This window comes from Phycodurus eques, chromosome 12 (genome assembly GCF_024500275.1).
Source record: "Phycodurus eques isolate BA_2022a chromosome 12, UOR_Pequ_1.1, whole genome shotgun sequence".
Lineage (NCBI taxonomy): Eukaryota > Metazoa > Chordata > Actinopteri > Syngnathiformes > Syngnathidae > Phycodurus > Phycodurus eques.
In genome coordinates this window covers 23,281,349-23,303,959 of record NC_084536.1, presented here as the reverse complement: position 1 = coordinate 23,303,959, position 22,611 = coordinate 23,281,349, and the positions used below count along the sequence as shown (strand labels likewise).

The 22,611-nt window shown below is 41.2% G+C and overlaps 2 protein-coding genes across 2 annotated transcripts; both read left to right on the top strand.

The window, feature by feature from the left end:
* Positions 1 to 300: 300 nt before the first annotated feature.
* On the top strand, positions 301 to 14,552 carry gja5a (gap junction protein, alpha 5a). Its single transcript, XM_061692108.1, is given in 3 exon segments — positions 301 to 388; positions 11,936 to 12,960; positions 12,962 to 14,552. Coding segments are annotated over 2 exon segments (1,119 nt in total). The 5' UTR covers positions 301 to 388; positions 11,936 to 11,962; the 3' UTR covers positions 13,083 to 14,552.
* Positions 14,553 to 16,967: 2,415 nt separating this feature from the next.
* On the top strand, positions 16,968 to 22,303 carry acp6 (acid phosphatase 6, lysophosphatidic). Its single transcript, XM_061692107.1, is given in 12 exon segments — positions 16,968 to 17,006; positions 17,008 to 17,157; positions 17,596 to 17,724; positions 17,817 to 17,947; positions 18,032 to 18,111; positions 18,181 to 18,268; positions 18,361 to 18,394; positions 18,396 to 18,494; positions 20,508 to 20,608; positions 20,701 to 20,793; positions 21,721 to 21,886; positions 21,959 to 22,303. Coding segments are annotated over 12 exon segments (1,245 nt in total). The 3' UTR covers positions 22,094 to 22,303.
* Positions 22,304 to 22,611: the final 308 nt, after the last annotated feature.

The window sequence follows — 22,611 nt, the reverse complement described above, 5'->3', positions numbered from 1 at the left end:
ACAACTCAGCACTCAGTAAGTCCACTATGGTAGGCCACTGTGGAAACGGAATGGCCATCAATCCCAGAAAACAATCCCACTTCCTCTCCTGTTGCCGGCTGAATGCTTCCCAGCAGAAAATAGAGCACCAGGGATGTAAGAAGAAAAGGTTGCCGGGGCAAATGAAGGGAGTGGGGGGTGTTAAGGCTGGAGGAAGAGGAGGGGAGAACCAAAGAAGAGAGGGTGGGTCTTAGGGTGGCCGCTGGCAGGGTGGGTGTGATGCCCCCTCCCTGCTTTTTCTTCTTATACCCCCTGCGAAGAAGACGACTGGTGCCGGGACGAGGTGGTCACCATTAAGGAGGACAAGTAAAAAGCCTCCTCGGAAAAGAAGCTTCCAAGACGCCAACAGGTAAGACCAACAGGTTACAAGGATGCAACTAAAGGAGCATTCAAGGAAAGCCCTCATTCGGTGTGTAAATCTACCTTTAGGATATTACAGTTCAAATTCAACTAAAGACATGATAAACTACATAAAGTAATTCATATTACGTATTGCTACTTACTGCAGGCTGTACTCGCCATGTTAGTGTGACACTTTTACAATGGAGCACTTGTTTTATTCCAAAACGTCATTGCGCTCGTGAATTGTTCAAGAAACTTTTCAAGGCGGGCCTCTTATGTGAGCCTCGTTTTTGTCAAATTTGATTTTCCTTTGTCAGTTTTCCTCAATATGCTGTAATATCTTTTTTCAGGAATGACTTCAAGTTTTTTAATGGCTAAATTTGAAAAAAAAAAAAAAAAAAAAGAAGAAGTTGTTTGTATGACTTTCTTTTTATGACTCCGCAATGGATTTTTTAAAAGAATTTTCACATGCGTGTGAAGGTTATTTCAGTACTTTAATTAAAAAAGTAAGCTCATTTATTCATTAAATTCATGAAATGTACAGAAACTTACTTTTCAAAAGGCCAATTCCTACCTAATCGCTAGATCAAAAATTATTTTGATATATATATTTTTTTAATATTAACATTTCTTGAGATGATGAATTTCGGGTTTTCATTAGCTGTAAGCTATAAACATCCATCCATCCATTTTCTGAGCCGCTTCTCCTCAGTAGGGTCGCGGGCGTGCTGGAGCCTATCCCAGCTGTCATCGGGCAGGAGGCGGGGTCCACCCTGAACCGGTTGCCAGCCAATCGCAGGGCACATACAAACAAACAACCATTCGCACTCACATTCAAACCTACGGGCAATTTAGAGTCTCCAATTAATGCGTGTTTTTGGGATGTGGGAGGAAACCGGAGTGTCCGGAGAAAACCCACGCAGGCACGGGGAGAACATGCAAACTCCACACAGGCGGGGACGGGGATTGAACCCGGGTCCTCAGAACTGTGAGGCTGACGCTCTAACCAGTCGTCCACCGTGCGACCGCCGCTATAAACATCCAAATTATTTTAAAAACCTGAAATATTACTCCGTGTGTAGCAAATCTATATATCGGTTTCACTCTTTGAATTACTGTATTCTAATTTGTTGCGATATATGCTGTATATATAGATAATAAATGTGAAAATATTTTATTGACGTATTTTTTTTACACCATTGTTTTTATTGTGCCTTTTACAGTAAAGAGACTATTCTGGCTTCTGAATGCCTCAATAAGTTTTTTTTTTTGTAAATACACCATGGGAGTATGGTATATTTAAAAAATTATACCTAAATTACAGAAGAACACTTATCATTACGAAGATTTTACTTAAATTTGATTTGTACGGTTTTCAAATTATTCTGGCTATATTTCATCTCTATATTAAAAATGCATTGTGAATATAAAAATGTATTATAAGCAATACAATGAATTAATATTAAATATATTTTTTTCAATAATTACATTATTATTTTTTATTGACTTGCTTTTATTTTTGAGTTTTTTTTAATTATATAATTTTATTATAAAAATTTCAACTTTTTGTTAGACTTTAACCTTACAGTTATGGTATACATACACCTGTTACATTGGTGTTCGCTTGACAGCCTGCGAACACATTTCAATATGGACAAATTCAGTGTGAATCCACTTTTTTTTTTTTTTTTCCCACTTATTACTATTCTATTTGAAAAAATATGACAGTGGTACCCTGACTTACAAATTCAATTTGTTCAATGACAACGCTCGTAACTACACAGAACCGCCACACCAGGCCCCCCCCCCCCAGCCCCACCTCCAACTCTTCTTTGATAATAAGGAACGAGCTAGCCGCGAATAACAAAAATCCTACATTGACGCTCCTGACTAAAGGGATTTTTAATCAGATAAAGATCCCAAAAGATGGCGGCAAAGGGCCTAAAAGAGAGAGGACCATAAAGCATCAACGCCATGCTTCCCGCTTGTATACAATCATGAACCCGTGCTACATAAACGACTGTTTTCAGTAGTTAAATATTTAACACAAACAAAGCACCTTCAGATGTGGCTCATCAATAGTATTAGCAAGCATACTGTCCTGAATAATACGCTAGCACAAACTGATGTGACATTACAAACAAATGTTGCAAACTCGCACTTTACACAAATGGTATTGAGTCATGCATTTACACACAATGCAAATGTTCGGAAATACGGGCAAATATGCGGTGGTTTACTGTATTCCATTCCAGCCCCGAAAAACCACCTCAATTTTTTGATCGCCTCAGCGATCTATTTGAATGATTCCCTCAAGTCACCAAATAAGGCTCCTTGCCCGATGGAGGTCCGACACTAGCACCTCCGAGTTGCCGTCCGCAGCTAACCAATATCTCATCAGGAGATTGTTGTGTTGTGTGCACAGCTGATGACGAGCCAGGCGGCCATGTAAGGAAGCGAGCCCGCGCCGGGGCGACTGATATACGGACGTCGCCGGCCTTGCACACGTGATGCCAACAGGTGACTCAGAGCAGCCGGCGGCGGGGGGAGGGGGGGGGGGGGGTGGCGGTGGTCCGTAGCTCACTCGACTACGCCGAAGTGACAGCGCCACCAGGCAGCTAAAGTGAAACACACTCATCCTGGATGGCCGTCCTGGCACTGGTGGTTGAATTATGCTCGCCACCCGTGCGGCCTGGCTGCTAAACAGCTGCAGAGCGAGCGCGGTGGCGATCACTCCCAGCGCGTGTCAAAGCTTAATAACAGCCAGCATGCACATATACAGTGGATATCCATTTAATCATAAAACAAATACATTTTCCCTATTGAAATAAATTGAAATGCTTTTTATCCATTCCCCCCAAAACAGCCCATTTTTTAAAGTAAAAAAAAAAAAAAAAAGCACTAGATTGTATTAATACATAATAAGACAGAATGTAAAGAAATAAACTGGTTTTATAAAGTGCAATTGCCGTACATACTGTAGAGTCCGTGTGCTGCACGTGTGCCTTTCAGGGGCGTGGTCTAATCGCGTGACATCACGAGGTTGAGCAGGTTAGTGTGCGTGTGTGCGTCTGGGCGGGAATTGCGGCATACAGCAGTTCCTTGCGACCGTTCTCATTTGATATTTGTGTTCGTCCCTTTCGGTGGCTTTTATTGTGGGCGGCCTACGACACACTCGTGCAAATCATGCTGTCGAATCAGCATCTTGATATGCCACACCTGTGAGGTGGATGGAGTATCTCAGCAGGGAATGGTGCTCACTAACACAGATTTAGACACATTCGGGAGCAAAATTGAAGAGAAATAGGCCTTTTTGTGTTAGGGTTGTATTAGATCTCTGAGTTCATTCAGCTCAAAACAAGCAACGAGCAAAAAACAAGTGGCGCATTTATATTTTTGTTCAGTGTAAATTCAGTGCAGTGAGAAACTCTTTGCACCCCTCTCAAATTCTATTATGGGTATGTTTCTATTCTCTTTGATATTTAAAATCAAACAAATATAAATACCAGACAAAGATGATCCAAGCAAAATGGTGATTTTATTTATTAAGACGTAAACAAATATTCATATTCAAAGCTACCTGGGCCTATGTGAAAAGGTAATGGCCCCCAAAACCTAAGAACTGGTTGGTCCACACTCAGCAGCAACAAATGAAATCAAGTGTTTTCTATAACTGGCAAAGACTCTTTCATATCTCTGTGGAGATATTTTGGCCCACTCTTCCTTGCAGAATTGTTTGAATTCAGCACAAAACCTTCATTTTGATTTTTCTTTTAAAGCCATTTGGAAGTTGACTTGCTCGTGTGTTTTGGATCGTTGTCCTGCTGGAGAACCTAAGTGTGCTTCAGCTTGAGGTCACAAATTGATGACAAAACTGAATATTCCAGTTCAGGATTTTCTGATAGAGTAGAACTAGTAGAAGTAGTAGAAGTCATCCAGGTCCTGAAGGAGCAAAGCAGCCCCAGACCAACACACTACCACCATCATCCTTGACTGTTGGTATGATATTTTTTTCTGAAATGTACTGAGACACACACCTTGCAAAAAGTTACATTTTTGTCTCGTCAGTCCATAGAATAATCTCCCAAAAGTCTTGGGAATCATTCCGATATTTTTTTTTCGCCAAAGTAAGCCGAGCCTTTATGTTCTTTTTGGTCAGCGGTGGTTTTCGCCTTGGAACTCTGCCATGGATGCCATTTTTTCCCAGTCTCTTTCTTCGTTGAGTCATGGACTCTTACCATAACAGAGGCAAGGGAGGCCTGCAGTTCTTTAGATGTTGTGCTGGGTTCCTTTGTGATCTGGTAGCTGAGTTGTCACTGTGCTCTAAGGGTCATTTTGGTGGGCCGGCCACTCCTGGGAAGGTTTACCACTGTTCAATGTTTTCCCCATTTGTGGATAATGGCTCTCACCATGGTTCGCTGGAGTCCAAAAGCTTTAGAAATAGCTTTGTAACTCTTACCAGACTGATAAATGTCAATGACATTATTTGTCATCCATCCATTTTCCAGACCGCTTCTCCTCACTCGGGTTGCGGGCATGGCGGAGCCTATCCCATTTGACTCTGGAGGAGAGGCGGGGTACACCCTGGACTGGTCGCTAGCCAATCGCAGGGCACATAAAAACAAACAACCATTCACGCTCACATTAATTCACACCTACGGGCAATTGATAGTTTTCAATTAACCTACCATGCATGTTTTTGGGATGCGGGAGGCAACCGGAGTACCCGGAAAAAACCCACACAGGCCCGGGAAGAACATGCAAACCCCACACAGACGAGGCCGGATTTGAATCCGTGTCTTCAGAACTGTGAGGCAGATATGCTAGCCAGTTGCAGCTTTTTCAGATTTTTTTGGTCAACTTCATTTTGCCAGACAGGTTCTTTCTAAGCGATGCCTTGCTTGAACAGATCTGGCTTGGCTCAAATAATCTCAGTTTCCCCCCCCCCGGCCACCCAAAAAAAAAAGAAAAAAAGTGATTCGCCGCGGTCACTCCATGACTTAACGGGGGGGCAATTACTTTTCCACACAGGGCCAGGTAGCTTTGAATAGTTGTTTTTTCCCCCCCCTTTATATAATCACCATTTAAAAACTGTGTTTTCTGTTTACTTGGGTTATCTTTGTGAGACATTTGTTTGATGATCTTAAAGTAGGGAAACTATGGGGGGGAAAAAATAAGAATTTGAGAAGGGGGCAAATACTTTTTCACGGCAGTGCCACACTGCTGACATATTTTCTCCGCAACTAAAACGTCAATGCTCCCTTTCCAGATGATTGCCCTACTCCATTTTAATTCTCTACTTTGAGGCAGTAACAAGCAGCTGCTAGCTTCATATTTTACAACCAGATTGACACTATATTACGAGCACCTCTCATTTCACACAAAAACGATGGAAAGTTCCAAAAATAAACGACGCTAAAATAAGCCCTCGGAAGGCATGCCTGTTTAAAGCATGTCTCTAATGTTGAACTGGACATGACGCTTGAGATAAATGTGAAATACAGCATGTATATGTGAGATTATTCCCATCTAAGGTGGTGGCTTTTACATGTCTGCCATCCACTTGTGCTTTGCACTGTGTGGCCTCATGGCTCCCTCTAGAGAATGTCAAATAATGGAGGAAATAAATCAGCCATTCTCACTCATTGTGCAGCCTCAACACAATTGCCCTCGAAGCACATCGCAGTGGAAATACTTGGTTGACATCACGAACGTTACTTTAAACACGGCCCAGAAAATGTACACCCAGCATCTCCACTAGCGTCTGAATGTTTACGAGGACGGCGGCCGGCGCATCCTACACCTCCATGACGCGAAGGAGTTTGTCAAAAAAGAAAGGTGCAGAAGGGAAAGGATCCAATTTCACTTAACTGGTCCCAAAATGATTATTTACTGTATATACTACAAGTGATGCATCGTTATTCATCTATCTGTGCCGGCGACATTTAGTGACAACCAGTAACAATTAAATGCTTTCACTAAATGGCAGAAGATACTATTAACGCGTTTAGTCACCTGTTGCCATTCATACAACAGAATAGCTTTGTGCCCGACTAAAGATTTCACACTTAGTAAATTTGCGAGTAAACTGAAACAAAATCGTCTTTTTTTTTTTCAGTAGACAGTGGTACCTTGACAAGTTTCATTTGTGATGAAAGAAATTAAATCAATGGGAATGCCATTAATCTGTTATTATGATATTTTAATTCATAAAAACATAACAATCAAATATAATGTAAAGAATTAAACAGTGTGCATCATCACAAAAAAAAAAAAATTAATGGGTGAGTTTTTCAACGTAAACGGAGGTTTGGCTCAAAAAAAAAAAACTTCGCAAATAGGCAACCTCACAAAGCTGGATTGAATATATTTAATCAAGGTTCACTGTACTTCAATTGCACCGTTTTTTTCCCCAATCAAACAAATTTGAAAAACTTGTTAAGACGGGGCACTAGTACGTCAAGGTAGCGCTGTACGATCCGAACATTTCCATCGGCTCCCGTCTCATGCGCAAGCAATCAAAACATGTTGGAATATTTGCGCCGCCAACACGGCCGCCAAGTTTGTCACTTCCCTGTAAGGCGGCAAAGAGTGCAACCGAGTGGAAAAAGCGTGCGGTCCCTTCGTCTGCTTCCCTACTTTGTTTGTGCCACTTCAGTGCGGCATTAGCACCGGCAGCCCAGTGTATCAGTGCCCGTCGTCCATTAGATCTCCATTAGCCTGCCAACGCACATTGTAAATAGACGTGACAGCGGTGATGCTGCACAGGCTCGTCTTCACCGAGGGCCGGCGTGTAATGAATCGTTGCTCATTATCGCCACGACGAGATGGAGACGGGAGCGAAGAGCTGCGAGGCACCAAGAAATTCAACGGAATTCCATTTTTGGCATTTGGGAAATCAGGAGACGATTTGAAGATTGTTCTTCTTGTAATTGTAAAGATGCATTGATCATCTGTCCGTTGTGTGGAAGGCAAAATTGGCGTGCAGCGATTGGTGGCCACCAGCAGAGGCGCTGTTGTTTCACTCTCAACCAACGTGACATGTCGGCTACCTTTTCAGAATATTACGATTTGATTGCTGATAGCTTTCCAACTTTTACTCGTGACGATGACGTTTTCTTGTAAAGTATGATTTTTGGACTTTATATCATCGTATCATAACAACGCTGCACCTTTTTTCACCATAACATTGCAACTTTATTCGTTTAACATCATGTTTTAATGAAAGTAATGACTTTATTCTTACATTTCAACCTTTGTAAAAATGTGTTTGACTAAATATTTATTCTCATAAAATTGCCAGCTTTTGTTCTAATGTATTTTTTCTTTAAATATGACTTTTTTAAAAATAAAATTACAACTTTTTGCCCAATTTGCTTTGTCTAAATATTACAACTTTTTTTCTCAGAAAACTGCTACTTTTTCTCATAATAGCACAAGTTATTTGTCTAAATATTAGGACTTTCTTCTCATAACTTTTTTTGAGTAAAATTTATCAACTTTATTCTAATAAAATGGGAACTTCTTGCTCATGATATTACAAGGTTCTTGTCTAAATATGACTATTCATTAAATTTTGACCTTTGATTGTAATATTACAAGTATTTTGTCTAAATATTGCCACTTCCTTTTAATAAATTGCTACTTTTTTCTATAAATCTTAGGTATTTTTATATTAAGATTTGTTTTCATAAAATTGCTACTCTTTTTCACGACAGTAAATGTTTTGCCTATATATTATCATTAAAGTTTTACTTTTTATTGTAATATTACAAAATAGTTTGCCAAAACTATTTTAACAAATTGCTATTTTTTTCCTCTAAACAGATGTTCTTTCCTCTAAATATTAAGAATGTATTTTCATAAAAGTGCTACTTTTTATCATTGTATTAAAATAAAATTATTGTCTAAGTATTATTACTTCAATCTCAGAAAATTGCAACTTTATTCTCATAGCATTCCAATGTTGTTGTTTTTTTTTTATATAGCATTACAACTTTTTCTTGTAACATTTCTACTTGAATCTATTCTATCAAGTACTTTTTCTCATAGCTACGTTCCTCAAACAAATGCGCCTTTATTCCCGTAACATTCCGACTTTTTTCTTATCCCATCACAAACATATTCAGGCATTTGTCTCATAACATGACATTTTTCTTGTAATATTGCAACCTTTATCTCCTTGATATTTCAACTTCATTCTTTTAAAATGAAAACTTTTTTTCGTCATGACTATGAATTTTCGATCACCCCCCCCCCCCCCCCAGACTGTGAGTATTCTCCATTATCTGACGTCAATTTTTAGATCGAATAAAAATTTGCCTGAAATCTAAGTGGGAAAACACACTTTGCTGAGTACGTCTGTAATCAAGATGAGCAGGGTTGTTCCATCCATGAATCCAGTTCAAATGATGTGAACCGAAGGTGAACAAAGCCCGACGGTTGTTTGATAAGAACACGGCCGCTTCCATGTTCAACCTCCTGCTATTGTGCCGTCTGGACCCTCACTCCCTTCCTCAGACTCTGGACGTCTTTGTGATTCACTTCCAGTCAAGATCATCATCAGCCTTACGCAAGCCGCCGGCGTGCCGGCCCAGCATTGTGGACACAAAGTAACACAAAGTACAAAGCATAAGAGTCAATAGGAAGAGTCCTTTCTTCTTAGGAATTGGTCAATCAATGCTTCCTTTGACGTGTTTTGTTTGTCAAAGGTAGTGTATGTCGTGTGCCACATAACGGACCATTGTGCAGGTGGCATAGGATCAATTTCCACTGATTTCAAACCGTTCACGACTTTATTGTTGTATATATCAGGTTGTTGTTGGGTTTTTTTTTCTCGTGACATTAGGCCTTTTTCCTCAACGTGACTTTGGTGTCGTGATTTTTTTTTTTTTTTTTTTCATGAAACACAGAACGGCTTTTATTCCCCTTCATAATATTTCAACCTCTTGTACTATTATAACTTTTTTTTTCTTGTGACATGATGAATCTTTACTCATAATATTATGTTTTATTCTTCTTCTTATTCTCTATTCACGAAACAAAATGACTTCTTTATCATAATATTACGTCGTCCTTGTAAAACTGTCGTTATCATCATAGCATTTTGAACTGTTTTATTGGATTACAATTTTATTCTCATTGCATTCTGACTTACATTACAACTTTAATCTTGCAATAATACAAATTTAATAGAAATGCATCTCTTGTAACATTATTATCTCCACATTATGACTTGTAATGTTACAGTACGACTTTTTCTCATACTTTTACAGCTTTCCTCTCACAATTTTTACTCAATTTCTTCCTAAAGTGTATTTCTGGGAACTCACTTTTTTCATAATTTGATAACTTTATTCTCATTAATTAAAAAAAAAAAAACTTTTTCGGAATTTATCATGTCATCTATTTCTCAAAGAACTTTATGATGATAAAGATGAAGACATTTTCCTCTTAACATTGACTTTTTAGAGTAACATCAGGATTTACTTTCTATTTTACGACTTGAATATTCCACTTTATCCCCATCAAGACCAATCTTCCATGTAACATTACATTTTTATTGTAACATTAGTTTTTCACAATATTCCAACCTTTTTTCTCAACTATACAATATTCCGACTTTATTCTTTCAATGTTTTTTGTTCTTTGAAATAAAATCTTACAAGCACATAAGTTTATTAGTAGTAGTATGTCATTTTTTATTTTATGAATTTAGTCTCGTGTTACATTATTGCTCGTAAGATGACAACCGTTTTCACCTACGTTCCACATTTCCTCAAATCATTTACAATTGTAATACTCCTTAGTCCTCATGTGTGATGTCGCAATGGAAAGCCCGACACCTCTTGCCATATATAAGCGCGATAGAGAGTGGAGAGAGGGAGTGTGGACACATGGTCATGGTCATTTGGACCTTCTCTCTCTCGCTCTCGCACACGTCTAACCGTTGTCAGCGTGGTCAGCCGGCTCCATGAAAGCCTTCTAGGGCAGAACGCACAGTGGACTGTTAGAAATGGAAAGTCGGGGCTCACAAAAAGGAGGAATGGTAAGCGACGACCTTTCTTCCATACATTTGCTTCCGTTCTGATGTTTCTCCAACTTTGCCAAGTATGGAAAAGGCTCAAGATGGATGTAAAAGTCTCTTATCTGTCTGACACAGAGGTTAGTAGCCAACGTCTTAATGATGGGGGTCATTCATAAAGCTGCCTTATAGGGTCATTGCCAGCTCGCCGGCAACACGTTTGGGTCTGGGCCAAAGTCTCACTAATGTTAAGAGTGGGGGGGGGGGGGGGGAAGCTCATAGGGAGCTCCACATGGGAGAGTTGAGGACGATTTTGGGGCCGGAGGAGGAGTCGGAAGCTGCGGTAATGGAACGGGTGCCCGCTGCAGGCCACAATGCTACATCCGTGCGCCATTGAAAGGACAAAGTCTTCTCCGTTCGACCTGCCCGCTGGCTGCGTTTTACCCACTCATGTCGGTCACTCATGCACATGCTGGAATTAGACAGGGCACAAATGTAAATATATACGGCATATATTGGACAAATATTTGCTCTTAAAACAGGCACTTTGTGTACTTTAGTGTGATTCAAGAAGTTCCTCTCCCACAAGGGGCAGTGATGGGGAAAAACTGGTTTTCATGCTAGTGTGTCCAGTCCGCAAGCCATTCACAGGCAGAGAGGCTATTTTTACAGAGATCATCTGCTTTTGTCTGTTAAACCTTAGTAAGCACCATGCTCATTGAAATACATATTTAGAGTACATTACCAATATCTTTCATGGCGATGTAATTTAATGTATTCTGTCACTTGGTATTTTTTCCATGTTTTTCCTATTTAATTCCTATATGAATCATCTTATACCCATCATAGTCTTTTTCTGTATTTTAAGTGGAAATTATGACAACTTACAAGAAAAAAAAAAAGTCTGGAAGAGTGAGGTGGTGGTACCAAAACTTCCTTTTTTCATATTTTTCTTGTCTGTGTGTGCTTTTGTTCTTGGGTTGATGTGTACATTTCAAACCAAAGCATGTTCATCTCTGAGAGACAGAACCCGTCGTCTCCTTGAATGGTATGATGGCTGAACATGGCCTCGGTGTTTACTTGCGTACAATTGTTTGAACAGATAAACGTTGCACCTACAGCCATCTGGAAATTGCACCAGAATTGTGCAAGTGCAATTTTCTTCCTTTCTTTTGCCTGCCCATGATGTTACACGAAGAAGCAGTGTGTTTCTGTTGTATCTTCAAATAGATCCACGGGTGTGTCTCTATTTAACTCAAATGTTTTAAATAAACCAATCACAAGTTTCCAAAACAAAATGTCAACATCTGGGTTTTCCCAAATTGTTTTACGGCATTGTAATCTTACAGTATGTAAACTTCTAACTTAAAATGTTATGAAAAATTGCCAAAAATGGCCTTCTCTTATTATTCTGACAAGGTGGAACAGCATGTTGAGGCGGCCATTTTGAACACCCAAGTCACCAATATGCTTCCTTTACTGTACACCGCTTCCTGCTCCTTCCTTATCTCATCTTGTCATTCCTCTCAGGTGTGCCATCGGTGCCCGTGAGCCGCAATGGGCGACTGGAGCCTCTTGGGGAACGTCCTGGAGGAGGTCCAGGAGCACTCCACCTCGGTGGGCAAGGTGTGGCTCACCGTGCTCTTCATCTTCCGCATCCTGGTGCTGGGCACGGCGGCCGAGTCGTCGTGGGGCGACGAGCAGAGCGACTTCCTCTGCGACACGCAGCAGCCCGGCTGCACCAATGTGTGCTACGACCGCGCCTTCCCCATCGCGCACATCCGCTATTGGGTGCTGCAGATCGTCTTCGTGTCCACGCCGTCCCTCATCTACATGGGCCACGCCGTGCATGCCGTGCGAGGTGAGGAGAAGCGTAAGCGGCGGGAGCAGGAGGAGAGGGAGGCCAGATCGGAGGAGGGCGAGGCCGAGGTGGAGGGCGAGAAGGAGTACCTGCAGCGGAGGGAGAGCGGGAAGGAGGCCGGGGCCGACGGGCAGAACCGTCTGCGCCTCAAGGGTCCGCTCCTCCACACGTACGTCCTTAGCATCCTCATCCGCACCGCAATGGAGGTGATCTTCATCGCCGTGCAGTACATGATCTACGGGGTGTTCCTCAAGGCGCTGTACCTGTGCACGGCGTCGCCCTGCCCGAACCCGGTCAACTGCTACATGTCGCGGCCCACCGAGAAGAACATCTTCATCGTGTTCATGCTGGGGGTGGCCGCAGTGTCCCTGGCGCTGTCCGTGCTCGAGCTCTACTACCTGGGCTGGAAGAGCCTGAGGGCGTGCGTCCGGCAGAAGGCCGCGCGGCGCACCCCGCCCGTCGTCACGCCGACGCTGCTGGAGCACGACGGCCCAGTCGCCCCGCGGAGCCCGCCTCCCGACTTCAGCCGCTGCGTCGACCCCCTGACCTCCATGGCGTCCGTTCCCTTCAGCAACAGGATGGCGCTGCAGCAGAACTCGGCCAACATGGCGGCCGAGCGTCACCACGGCGGGGACAACCTGGAGGACGACGAGGACTTCCTGCAGAGGTACCGGCCGGCCGGCGCCGCCCCAGGGGCTGCCCAACAACTGCCACAACATGCCACCTCCGCCCTCGGGCTACGTTGAGAACAAACGACGTCTGAGCAAGATGAGCGGCAGCAGCGGGCGAGGGAGACAAGACGACCTGACCATTTAAACGAGGGACCTTCAGGAACCACTTTGAACTATACTGTAAATACGCAGGGTAACAGAAGGGATGCCTGACAATTGCACTTATTTGTTTTTAAAGTGGGCACCACGACGGACTAGTTGTTAGCATGTGTGCCGAACAGCTCAGCTCCTGCCTTCCTGCGTGGCTTTGGCATGTTTTTCCGTGTTTTCAAGGGTTTTCTGGGGGTATTTCAGCATCCTCCCACATTCCAAAAACAGTTCCCAGGGGTCCTAATAACATGTCAGTGACATGATTTCGTCAAATTAGGTAAAAGAGCACAGTTCATTATTGATTTCTTGTCTTATGAAAATTTGCCCATTTTTTGAAGCGGTCCTCTTTCATGCAAATGAGCAACTGTAATCCCGCCCATATCCTGCTGTACCAATGGCAAGTCCGGTTTTCGTTGCCATGACGGGGGCAGATTCTGAGCATTACAACTGGAGTGAGTAGTAGAGCAAAGACCAAAGTGCAGGGGGGGAACGAGTCATAAAGAAAATAATTTGCGCTCCTGGAGGTAGCAGTTCATGTACTGTACAGTGGCGTATCGACATATCAACAAACACAAATACCATACCACTATCGCATTGACAACTTTACCAAGCACTCAACGATGTGCCGCATATAAGAAGATAGCACTGTCAGCTAACGCTAATCTGTGCGTCCAGCAAAATTCAATACAGCTCTGCTTACCTTTTGGATTTCATGTGATAGCAGGAATGTTGCGCTGATCACGTCATAGGTGGAGAAACTCTGGTGGGGGGTAGTTATAATTAGCCCCACTCAACTGCTGTATTTGTATACTGTACAAACAGTCTATTTCCCATAATATGTCCCCTTTAAAGAGCCTGTAAAGTGAAATGATTTTTTTTTTTTTTTTTTACTAAATACATTCATTACACCTATTTGAGATAATTATTGTAGAACTCAGTTGTCGATTAGTGTTAAAACTGCTTGTCAGCATTTCAGTTTTCCTGATTTTTGGGGCGTGGCTAAACTTTTGATTCCAGGATGAGTCGCCCCTCCTCATTATATTACAACTTGAGCACCTTCGTTTGCATCAGCGGTTAGCTAACATCTTAACATGCAGAAAGAAAGAAGAAAGATTCTGGACAAAGTAGCATCCGTTTTTCCACGTTGTAGAAGTGGGGTTTGATTGACATTTGAGTGGTTTCAGCACATTCAGTGGACACGCCCACAGCGTTTGAGAACGGAGACAGCGGGGGATTTTTCACAATTTTGAAGCCTCAATTTTACTTTCACTTTACAAGGACATTTTTTTTATAGCTGTGAAGTTTCCATAAAGGTAATGTGCCTTAATGAGAGTCATGTGAGGTGTTACTTCGAAGCCATTTATTGTATGAAATTTTCATGTGAGCAGAGCCCATTCAGAGGCCCGATGTGGACGACTGTCGTGATTTTATATGGCCACAAGGTGGCGACTGCACATGTTACGTTTCTCCGTCTTTTTTTTTTTTTTTTTTTTAATGGTTCGTCTCTATGCAAAGTTTGATCCACAAATTGACTTGATTTCATTCATCAATAATTTTACTGTATTTTGCAGTGTATGTGGACTGAGTATTAATTCAGAATGTTTTTCGAAGAAACGTTTCCATGTAACTTCGGTTTTAGTGTGTAACGACAGCAAAAATCCATCTATTCTATCAAAATATACATATTTGTTTCATATGTATTTCCTGCAGTTTTTCTCAATAAATGACCACGTCTGTTTAATGTTGTAATATTTTTACAAAACAATAGAGGGCAGAAAACACCCTGAACCCACCTCCCAGTCAAAATCCTACAGACGAGGAAGAAATTATGGTGCGTTCAATGTCGTAACACGAGTAATACATTTTATAAATATAAGTTATTTTTCGGGGGGGGGGGGGAAGCGGAGACTCAATACTAGTTGTACGGTTACTATTTATCAATAACTTTTATGAGCCATGAATGACGTGAGCAGAGGTGCCGGTTGAAAATATTTTATTGATCTGTCGTCAAGGGTAAAACACACCTGTGTCAGTTCGACGACAGGAATCAGATCATTTCAATTGTTTAAAACTATTCGATCCGTATTATTACATGAAACCCAGGATATAATTTAACCTCCAGGAATATGTCCAACTATCCACTTGGAGAACGTGTTTTAAAGAAATTCAAGATTATGAAAAAAAGAAAAAAAACCCTGAACGCAGCACATGCCTGATGGGAAACGTAGTTTTCAACCCGCGACTCAAGTGCACTCAGTGCAGATCTGCTCTACATTTCCTGGTGGCATGGCCTGACTACAACCGGCAGCTGAAGAGACTTCTTGGCGAAGGCTGACACAGAGTCTTCATTTTAGCTTTTGCTTGACGAGTAAGTAAGACGCTGTTTTCATTGTTAGCTCGGCTGACATTTTAGCCGTCATGCTGCGAAGAGTTTAAAATAGCATCGCCTGTCTTGTTGCCCGCTAGCAACGAACCGGCGGCAAAGTAACACAACTGACGATTCTACCATAACAATATTATACGTACTGGCAATCGAATACTGCTTTGTGGTTGTGCTGTCATATTAGACCAAGAACGTCAAGACGTCGTTACGCCACCCCACGGCCCCTTTCAACGCCAACGTCTCCTTACTCTCCTCGTAACGTTGCACGGGGTCCTCGGTTTACAACGGAGTTCCGTTTCTTATCTTTCTACGCTGGCGACGTAACCCGAATTTGTACGTAAGTAACACTTCTAGGCCAAACTATATTTAAAAAAAAAAAAAAAAACGGTAATCTTTTTAATGAAGAGGGTTTTTAAACCGAGGACCACTTGTTAACTGCCTGGTCTCAATACCCGTCCCTGTAAATACGAATAAACATTATTACACTATGTAGCACAGGCTTTGTCGAATGTTAGGCTTTAACAAGCCATTGGTGAATTTATGTTTTAGAACTGGTTCGTTATGAATACATGCAGGGAAATTTAGGATAAATAAAACCACAGAGGAGTTGTTGGGGAGTAACTAATTATATGTAACAAGATTACATAATTGAATGACAAAATGTATGTAATTGTAATGCATTACATTACTGGGAGAAAGTCTGTAAATCAATTATAGTTGCTTTTGCAAATTTGCATGATTACAATTTTAGTTACATTTAGAAAAAATTATGCAAAAGCTCAATTTTCCCCCATATCACGTCCTCCTTCTCAAGCTGAGGCTTGTGATTGGCTCTCTCTGGTCATGTGATATTCTGCATGACTTATTTTTTTCCAAATAATGACCTTGAAGTTGCACGTTGGGGTGCCAATCTATTGGTTTGTCTGAGGTTTGGAATAAGTTAGACTCATAGTTACACTTTTGAATAAATAAAAGAACATTGACTTTTTTTGACTTTTTTTTTTCATATTTATAATTTTGGACTTTTTTTTTTTAATGGAACATTCACTTATCTGGGTTGTCATAAGAACCAATATTTAAATTGTGCACATTTTTCATTAGGTCAACATGTTATGGTGGTTTTCCACATGCTGTACACTTTATGCAACAAACATTTTATGATGTATTTACATTTCATCATGTTTTGTTATAAGTTTATCATTTGTACAAAGAATGTGGTAAATTGCAAAATAAAGATCTATGGTTTTGATCCACTTTTATAGAGTGGATCAAAACAGGACCCTCATCCAAGGGTCCTGTTGATGCATTGATTCAAAATGAAAAATCATCAAAATGTAATTAGTTACTTTGAAAAAGTAATTGCCATAGTTACACTACTATTACATTTTCAACAGTGTCGCTGTAATTGCAACCAACTACACATTTCCAAAGTCATCTTCCCAACACTTCATGTATATTCTCACCTCAATTCATTTTATTGTCTTCAGCGGTACGGCCATGAGGAAACTTTGGCCCAAAGTGGGCGTCTTTGGCTCCTGTGTCCATCGCCTTCGGTTCGGTGTGGTGGTGGAGGCAGAGCAGCGCGGACGGCGGCTCCAAAGCGTCGCCCTACGAGCTCAAGCTGGTTCAAGTGCTGTTTCGACACGGCGCTCGGACGCCGCTTAAATCCATACCTGATGTGTTGGAGGTAAAATAGAACATTCAAACCATCGTGTCGGTTGCACGTGTTTGCTTGCTAGTCAGAAGGATGACTCAAAAACTACAATTACATAGAGCTTTGCGGTTCCAGCATTAAAAAAAAAAAACATTTTCAATATTTATCCATCGTAGGTCTTTAATAATTGATTAATCTGTCAGTTACGTTTTCAATGACTGGATTAAAAAAAAAAAATTGTCAAATAGGCATAAATGTTGATAATTATTTTACAAAGTAAAATATGTTTCCAAATGTCTTATTTTGATGAAACACAAAGATAATCAGTCTGCTTTATTATCATAATTATTTACTCAGAGGCTGAAATTCCAAAGATTTGGACAATTTTAAGTTAAACAAGGTCTCTAAATGAGTACTAATTAGTGGTAATTGTTCACCTCTGTCATGATACTCTTTCTTTTCTGCTGAAAGGCACAATGGGTGCCCACCCTGTTGGAGCCTCCGGCCCACACGCACATCAACTACGTGGTCACGGACCTCGATGGGGGGCCCAGACCTCCATCTCCACTGGAGGACAGCTACAGAAAGAAGACTCTGAGCGTGAGTAGGTTTCTTTGTTCTGGTTGATAAACACTGCGGTAATGTTTCTTTTTACACTCACGTTCAAGTTACTCGTGTGTCGACCATACAAGGGCGGCGTGTTCGCGGGTCAGCTGACCACTTTGGGCATGCAGCAGCTGTTCGAGCTGGGCGAGAAGATGAGGAGAAGATACGTCCAGGAGGTTGCCTTCCTCAGCCCTACCTTCTGCCCCGATGAGGTCCAGTAAGTGAGGATTGGAGGAAGACGACGCCGCCATTGAAATACAGGCAGCGGATTCTAATGTTCTTCATTATTTCCGATGTTAAGTGTGCGGTCGACCAACATTGTAAGGACCCTCGAGTCTGCCAAGTGCCTGCTCGCAGGGCTCTTCCAGCAAAAACAAAAAGGTAAACTCACTCACATGATCATTCCTTCTTCTCCAACATTTCTTCACTTTTTTTCTTTTGCTTACATAGAAATGGTTCCCATATTAACAACGAATGCAGAGTCGGAAATCCTGTACCCCAACTACCACGGATGCCGGCTGCTCAGAACGCTCAGCGGGTTTGTACGACGACGCAAAAGCGGGAATTTTGTTAGGGTTATTTTAACATTTTTTTGGGGGGGGTCAAACATGAACTGTGTTTGCACACCAGCATGCGCCTCCAAGAGGTGGCCCTCCTGCCGGACGATGGCGGCCGACCTGAAGAGGATCCGAAGCGAGCTGGGCATCAGCGACAAACCGGACGTCGATTTCGTCCTCATCAGGGACGACATGGTCGCCAGAGAGGTGACGCTCGCTTAGCATTCTGGCTAACTGTTATCTAGTTGGGAAAAGTGATTGATGCAAACAGAACTCAAATTGAAGTTTTAAAAAGTAGAGTGTTAGTGAACCCTTATCAAGTCAGAGGGAATCAAGTTTCATACTTATTTGATAACGAACAGGCTGAATGTTTTGATGTTATTTCTAGCCCATATGGTCCACTCCTAATTAGACTTTACGCCGATCCGATCGGTGTTATCGGTATCGGCCGATAATTAGCATTTCATGCTGATCGGCTTTCATGTCATAAGTCGCCAATCCGATCAATGACGTCATCGATCGGCTCCGCACAAGACATTTTCCGCGTCTTCGTCGTGTATGAATCCAAAAGCTAGTTTATTTTTTGCCTTGTCACGTGTCTTGTTGCGCATTACTGTAACTATCTGACAGCCAATAAAGTTTTTTCAATCTTTTCAATGAAAAAAAAAAAACATCGGTGGGGGACTATTTTGCGGTGTCTCAGACAAACAACACGTAAGTTATTTCCAGTCTGTGCACAACTGAAGTATGTCGTGGGGAACGTCATCTAAATGCTTCAACACAACAAATTTGATCGAGCACCTGAAGAATGTACACGAGGAGAATGCCGCGTTCAAGCAACAGCGTGGGGGGAGTGTCCGAAAGACTCAAACTCTGCACTCGTCCATATAGCTGGGACAGTGAGAAAGTATGTCATTAACAGTATTTATTAAAGTAATTTAATTACAGTAAGTTAGCACCCATTATTTCTGTCATGTAATGTTGATTTGATCTAAAGTTATGTCAGTGGCCAATCCTTGAATGCCCCCTAGAGGTCATTGATGTTTTAACTTTTGTCTAAAATGCTAGAGAATAATTTGAGCTGGGAAGGACGGCTCCAGCACGCCCGCAAACCCTGTGAGGATAAGCTGTACAGAAGAAGGTTGGATACAGTATACAAGTATATACAATAAATGCAGTCATGTAAATAGACACATTGCGCCATCTTATCGTTTTTTTTTTTTTTAACTTGCTGATCGGCCCCCAAAATCCTGATTGTGTAAAGATAGTCTTAAATTGGGTTATCACATCCCCCCCTTTTTTTTTTTTTTTTTAAGTACCCTTTAATTGGGGTAACAGTTGCACTGGGCGGAGCTGTGCACACTGCTGTCTGTTGATTGGATAGGGGAGAAAGGAAAAACAGATGCTTTGAGAGGCGTAATGTGATGACAAGTCATTGCAAACAATTCTACAAAAAATGTATCGCACTGAGAAAAAGAAATTACAATTTTGTGTATTATTTTTTATTAATATATAAACTAATTATAAATAAGTCATGGCACAAAACTATTGTAGAAATAGATTGAATCATGAGATTAAGTAAATCTTATTTTTGGAAAAAAAAGTTGTAAGTAAATATTTTTGAAGTAATTTTACAAAAACAATTGGGATTGCTTCCTAGAGTAATGTTACAGGAATAGTCATTAAAAAAAAAAAAAAAAAAAAATCCACCAAAAAAGATGTAATATTTTGCAAATAAAGGGATCGTTTTATGAGAATTAATACTTTTTTTTCCTACGACTGAAGTCATTTTCTACAATTTGCACTTCTTGACTTCATCAAATTGTACACTGTCTACCAAGGTTGGACACGGTTTCTCCTTTAATAGCACTCGTGTGTCCAAACATTTGACTGGTATTGCATGTGAAATGTTCCATTAAACATGTTTGCACAGCTATGCAGTTAAAAACGGTTATGATGGCCCCTGTTTGAGCCATTTAAACAAATACAGTAAATTGAAAACCATTTAATGCAGCGTTGTTTTTCCTTTTTAATCGAAAATACTGAAGCTGTCTGCCTGTCCGCTATTCTGCGATGTCACATAATTTACACAGCAATCACCATCCCGCCTAAAACCCTGCGCTACAAATGTTAGCATGATCACATCAGACAAACTGAAATGTGTCAGGGAACAAAAACTTCGTCGTGACACAGCGTGTGCGCGTGTATGTGTATTGTCAGGCTCATGGTCTGCCCTGCCCGCCCGTGCTCAACACGTGGAGAAGCCGAGTGGAGCGGAGAGCCGTGGACATGATGTTTTATTGCTACCAACCCAGCAAGAGGTCAGCCATTGTAACAATGAATGACTCCTATCACTCTTAATCAGAGTCAACAAGGACAGCGTGACACAATAATTGTGTACGTGTGTCGACAGGGAGAACTTGCAGTTGTGCGTGGGACCTCTGCTGCACATGTTCTTATTTAACATTGACCAGAAGCTACAAGGCAGCTCATCAGAACCCAACAGGTTCCACTTGCACCTTTCTTCATGACTGGAGTATTTACGTCTTTACGAACTTTTCTTGGCAGGTTTAACAGGAGAGTTTGGGAAATACTCCAAAGCTGGACACCAGGACAATTTATTACCATGAAGGAAATTAATACAAACTTTTAGTTTTGCCAAGTTTTTTTTAACTGAAATGATCATTGCCATTTTTGTTAGGTTTTTATCTGAAAAACACTCTTTTTCAAATGATGTAACTTACAGTTTGGAGATACGTGCTTTCTATTGGACAGCAACGATATAGTCCTGTTAATTCCTATATATTCTCATTTAGTTCCATGGATTCATTAACATTAACCACATCTGTATTATCTTATTCCTGTGGATTTATTCCCATTGTCTTAAAATTCACCTATACTCCCATAATTTCCGTGGATTCATGCCCATTTATGTCTTTAAATTCCCTTATATTCCAATTTTGTCATGGATTTCTTCCTATTGTCTTTAAATATCCTTATAACTCCATTGTCTTTAAATTCCCATTACTATTGACTGCAGTTCCTGTATTTCTTGTCATTCCCATTGACTGGAATGTATTCCTACCAATGTTAAATTCCTTGTATTCCCATTAATAATGTATTTAAATTCCCCTGTATTTCCACTGGCTCACATGAATTGTATTCCTGTTGTCTTTAAATTCCCTTGTTAATTCACATCCAATTCCCATGGATTTATCACCACTAAGTCTGTAACCTGTCATTTCCCCATATTCTCCTAAATTCTTTCCTGCCAAGAAAAACAAAAGTGAATTTAGAGATGCCTCCTTTTTGATGGACAACGATATTTTAATAAGCATTGATTTATTCCTATTAATGTTTTAAATTCCCTTATATTCCAGTTTATTCTACTAAATGTAATTCCTGTCATTTCGTGGACGCCTTTGCCAAACAGGAAGTTGTTCTTGTACTCGGCCCACGACACCACGTTGATCCCGTGCCTGATGGCGCTTGGAATTTTCGACATGAAGTGGCCGCCTTACGCCGCGGACGTCACGCTGGAGCTTCACGAGCACCGGCGCACCAAGGAGGCGTTTGTCAAAGTATCGTACATGGGCCAGGTACGAACACGTCGACGGCACCGTCACACACCCTGCTGTTCGTGACCGATCAAGTGCGTTTCCTTTCTCTAGGATCAACTTATTCCTGGCTGCAGGGGCCTCTACTGCCCCCTGCAGGAATTCCAGAAGGTGCTTTCAGCATACTCACTCGACATTGACCTTTACCGGTCGCTTTGCAACAGCACAGGAGACACGTCGAAACTCTGAACACATGCATGCTATTGTTGCATTTACACATCATGTCCACATTAACTCCACTGTTTTGTTTATTTGGTTTTGCTGACAAACCGAATGTCACTTCATTCCTCAGGGGAAGACTTGTATGACCATTTTATACACAAATGAGGTTGTGTAAAACAGTCAGTTGCAGTGTGTTTATATGAAATAAAGATGATTCTGATGAACAAGCAGGAACAGAATCCTGTCCAAGTACTTTTTAGTATTAGATTCCAGTGTTAGTATTAGACCACATAATCAATTATATAAAATGAATGAATGACAATCTTGAACCAATGGAGGCAAAATGGAGAGCACTAGTACTTGTTAGTTGAGTCTCAAAAGAATATGGGAAATTGAACACCTGCCAAATGGGAGTACAGAACAGTCAGGCTCTGTACTCCTAGGTAGCAGGTATTGGGCAAAGGACCATATTTGGTCACTTTGTGTCAAAATGGACACCCAATGAGCAATAAGAATAAACCTTGTCACACAGTGAAATCTCCAAA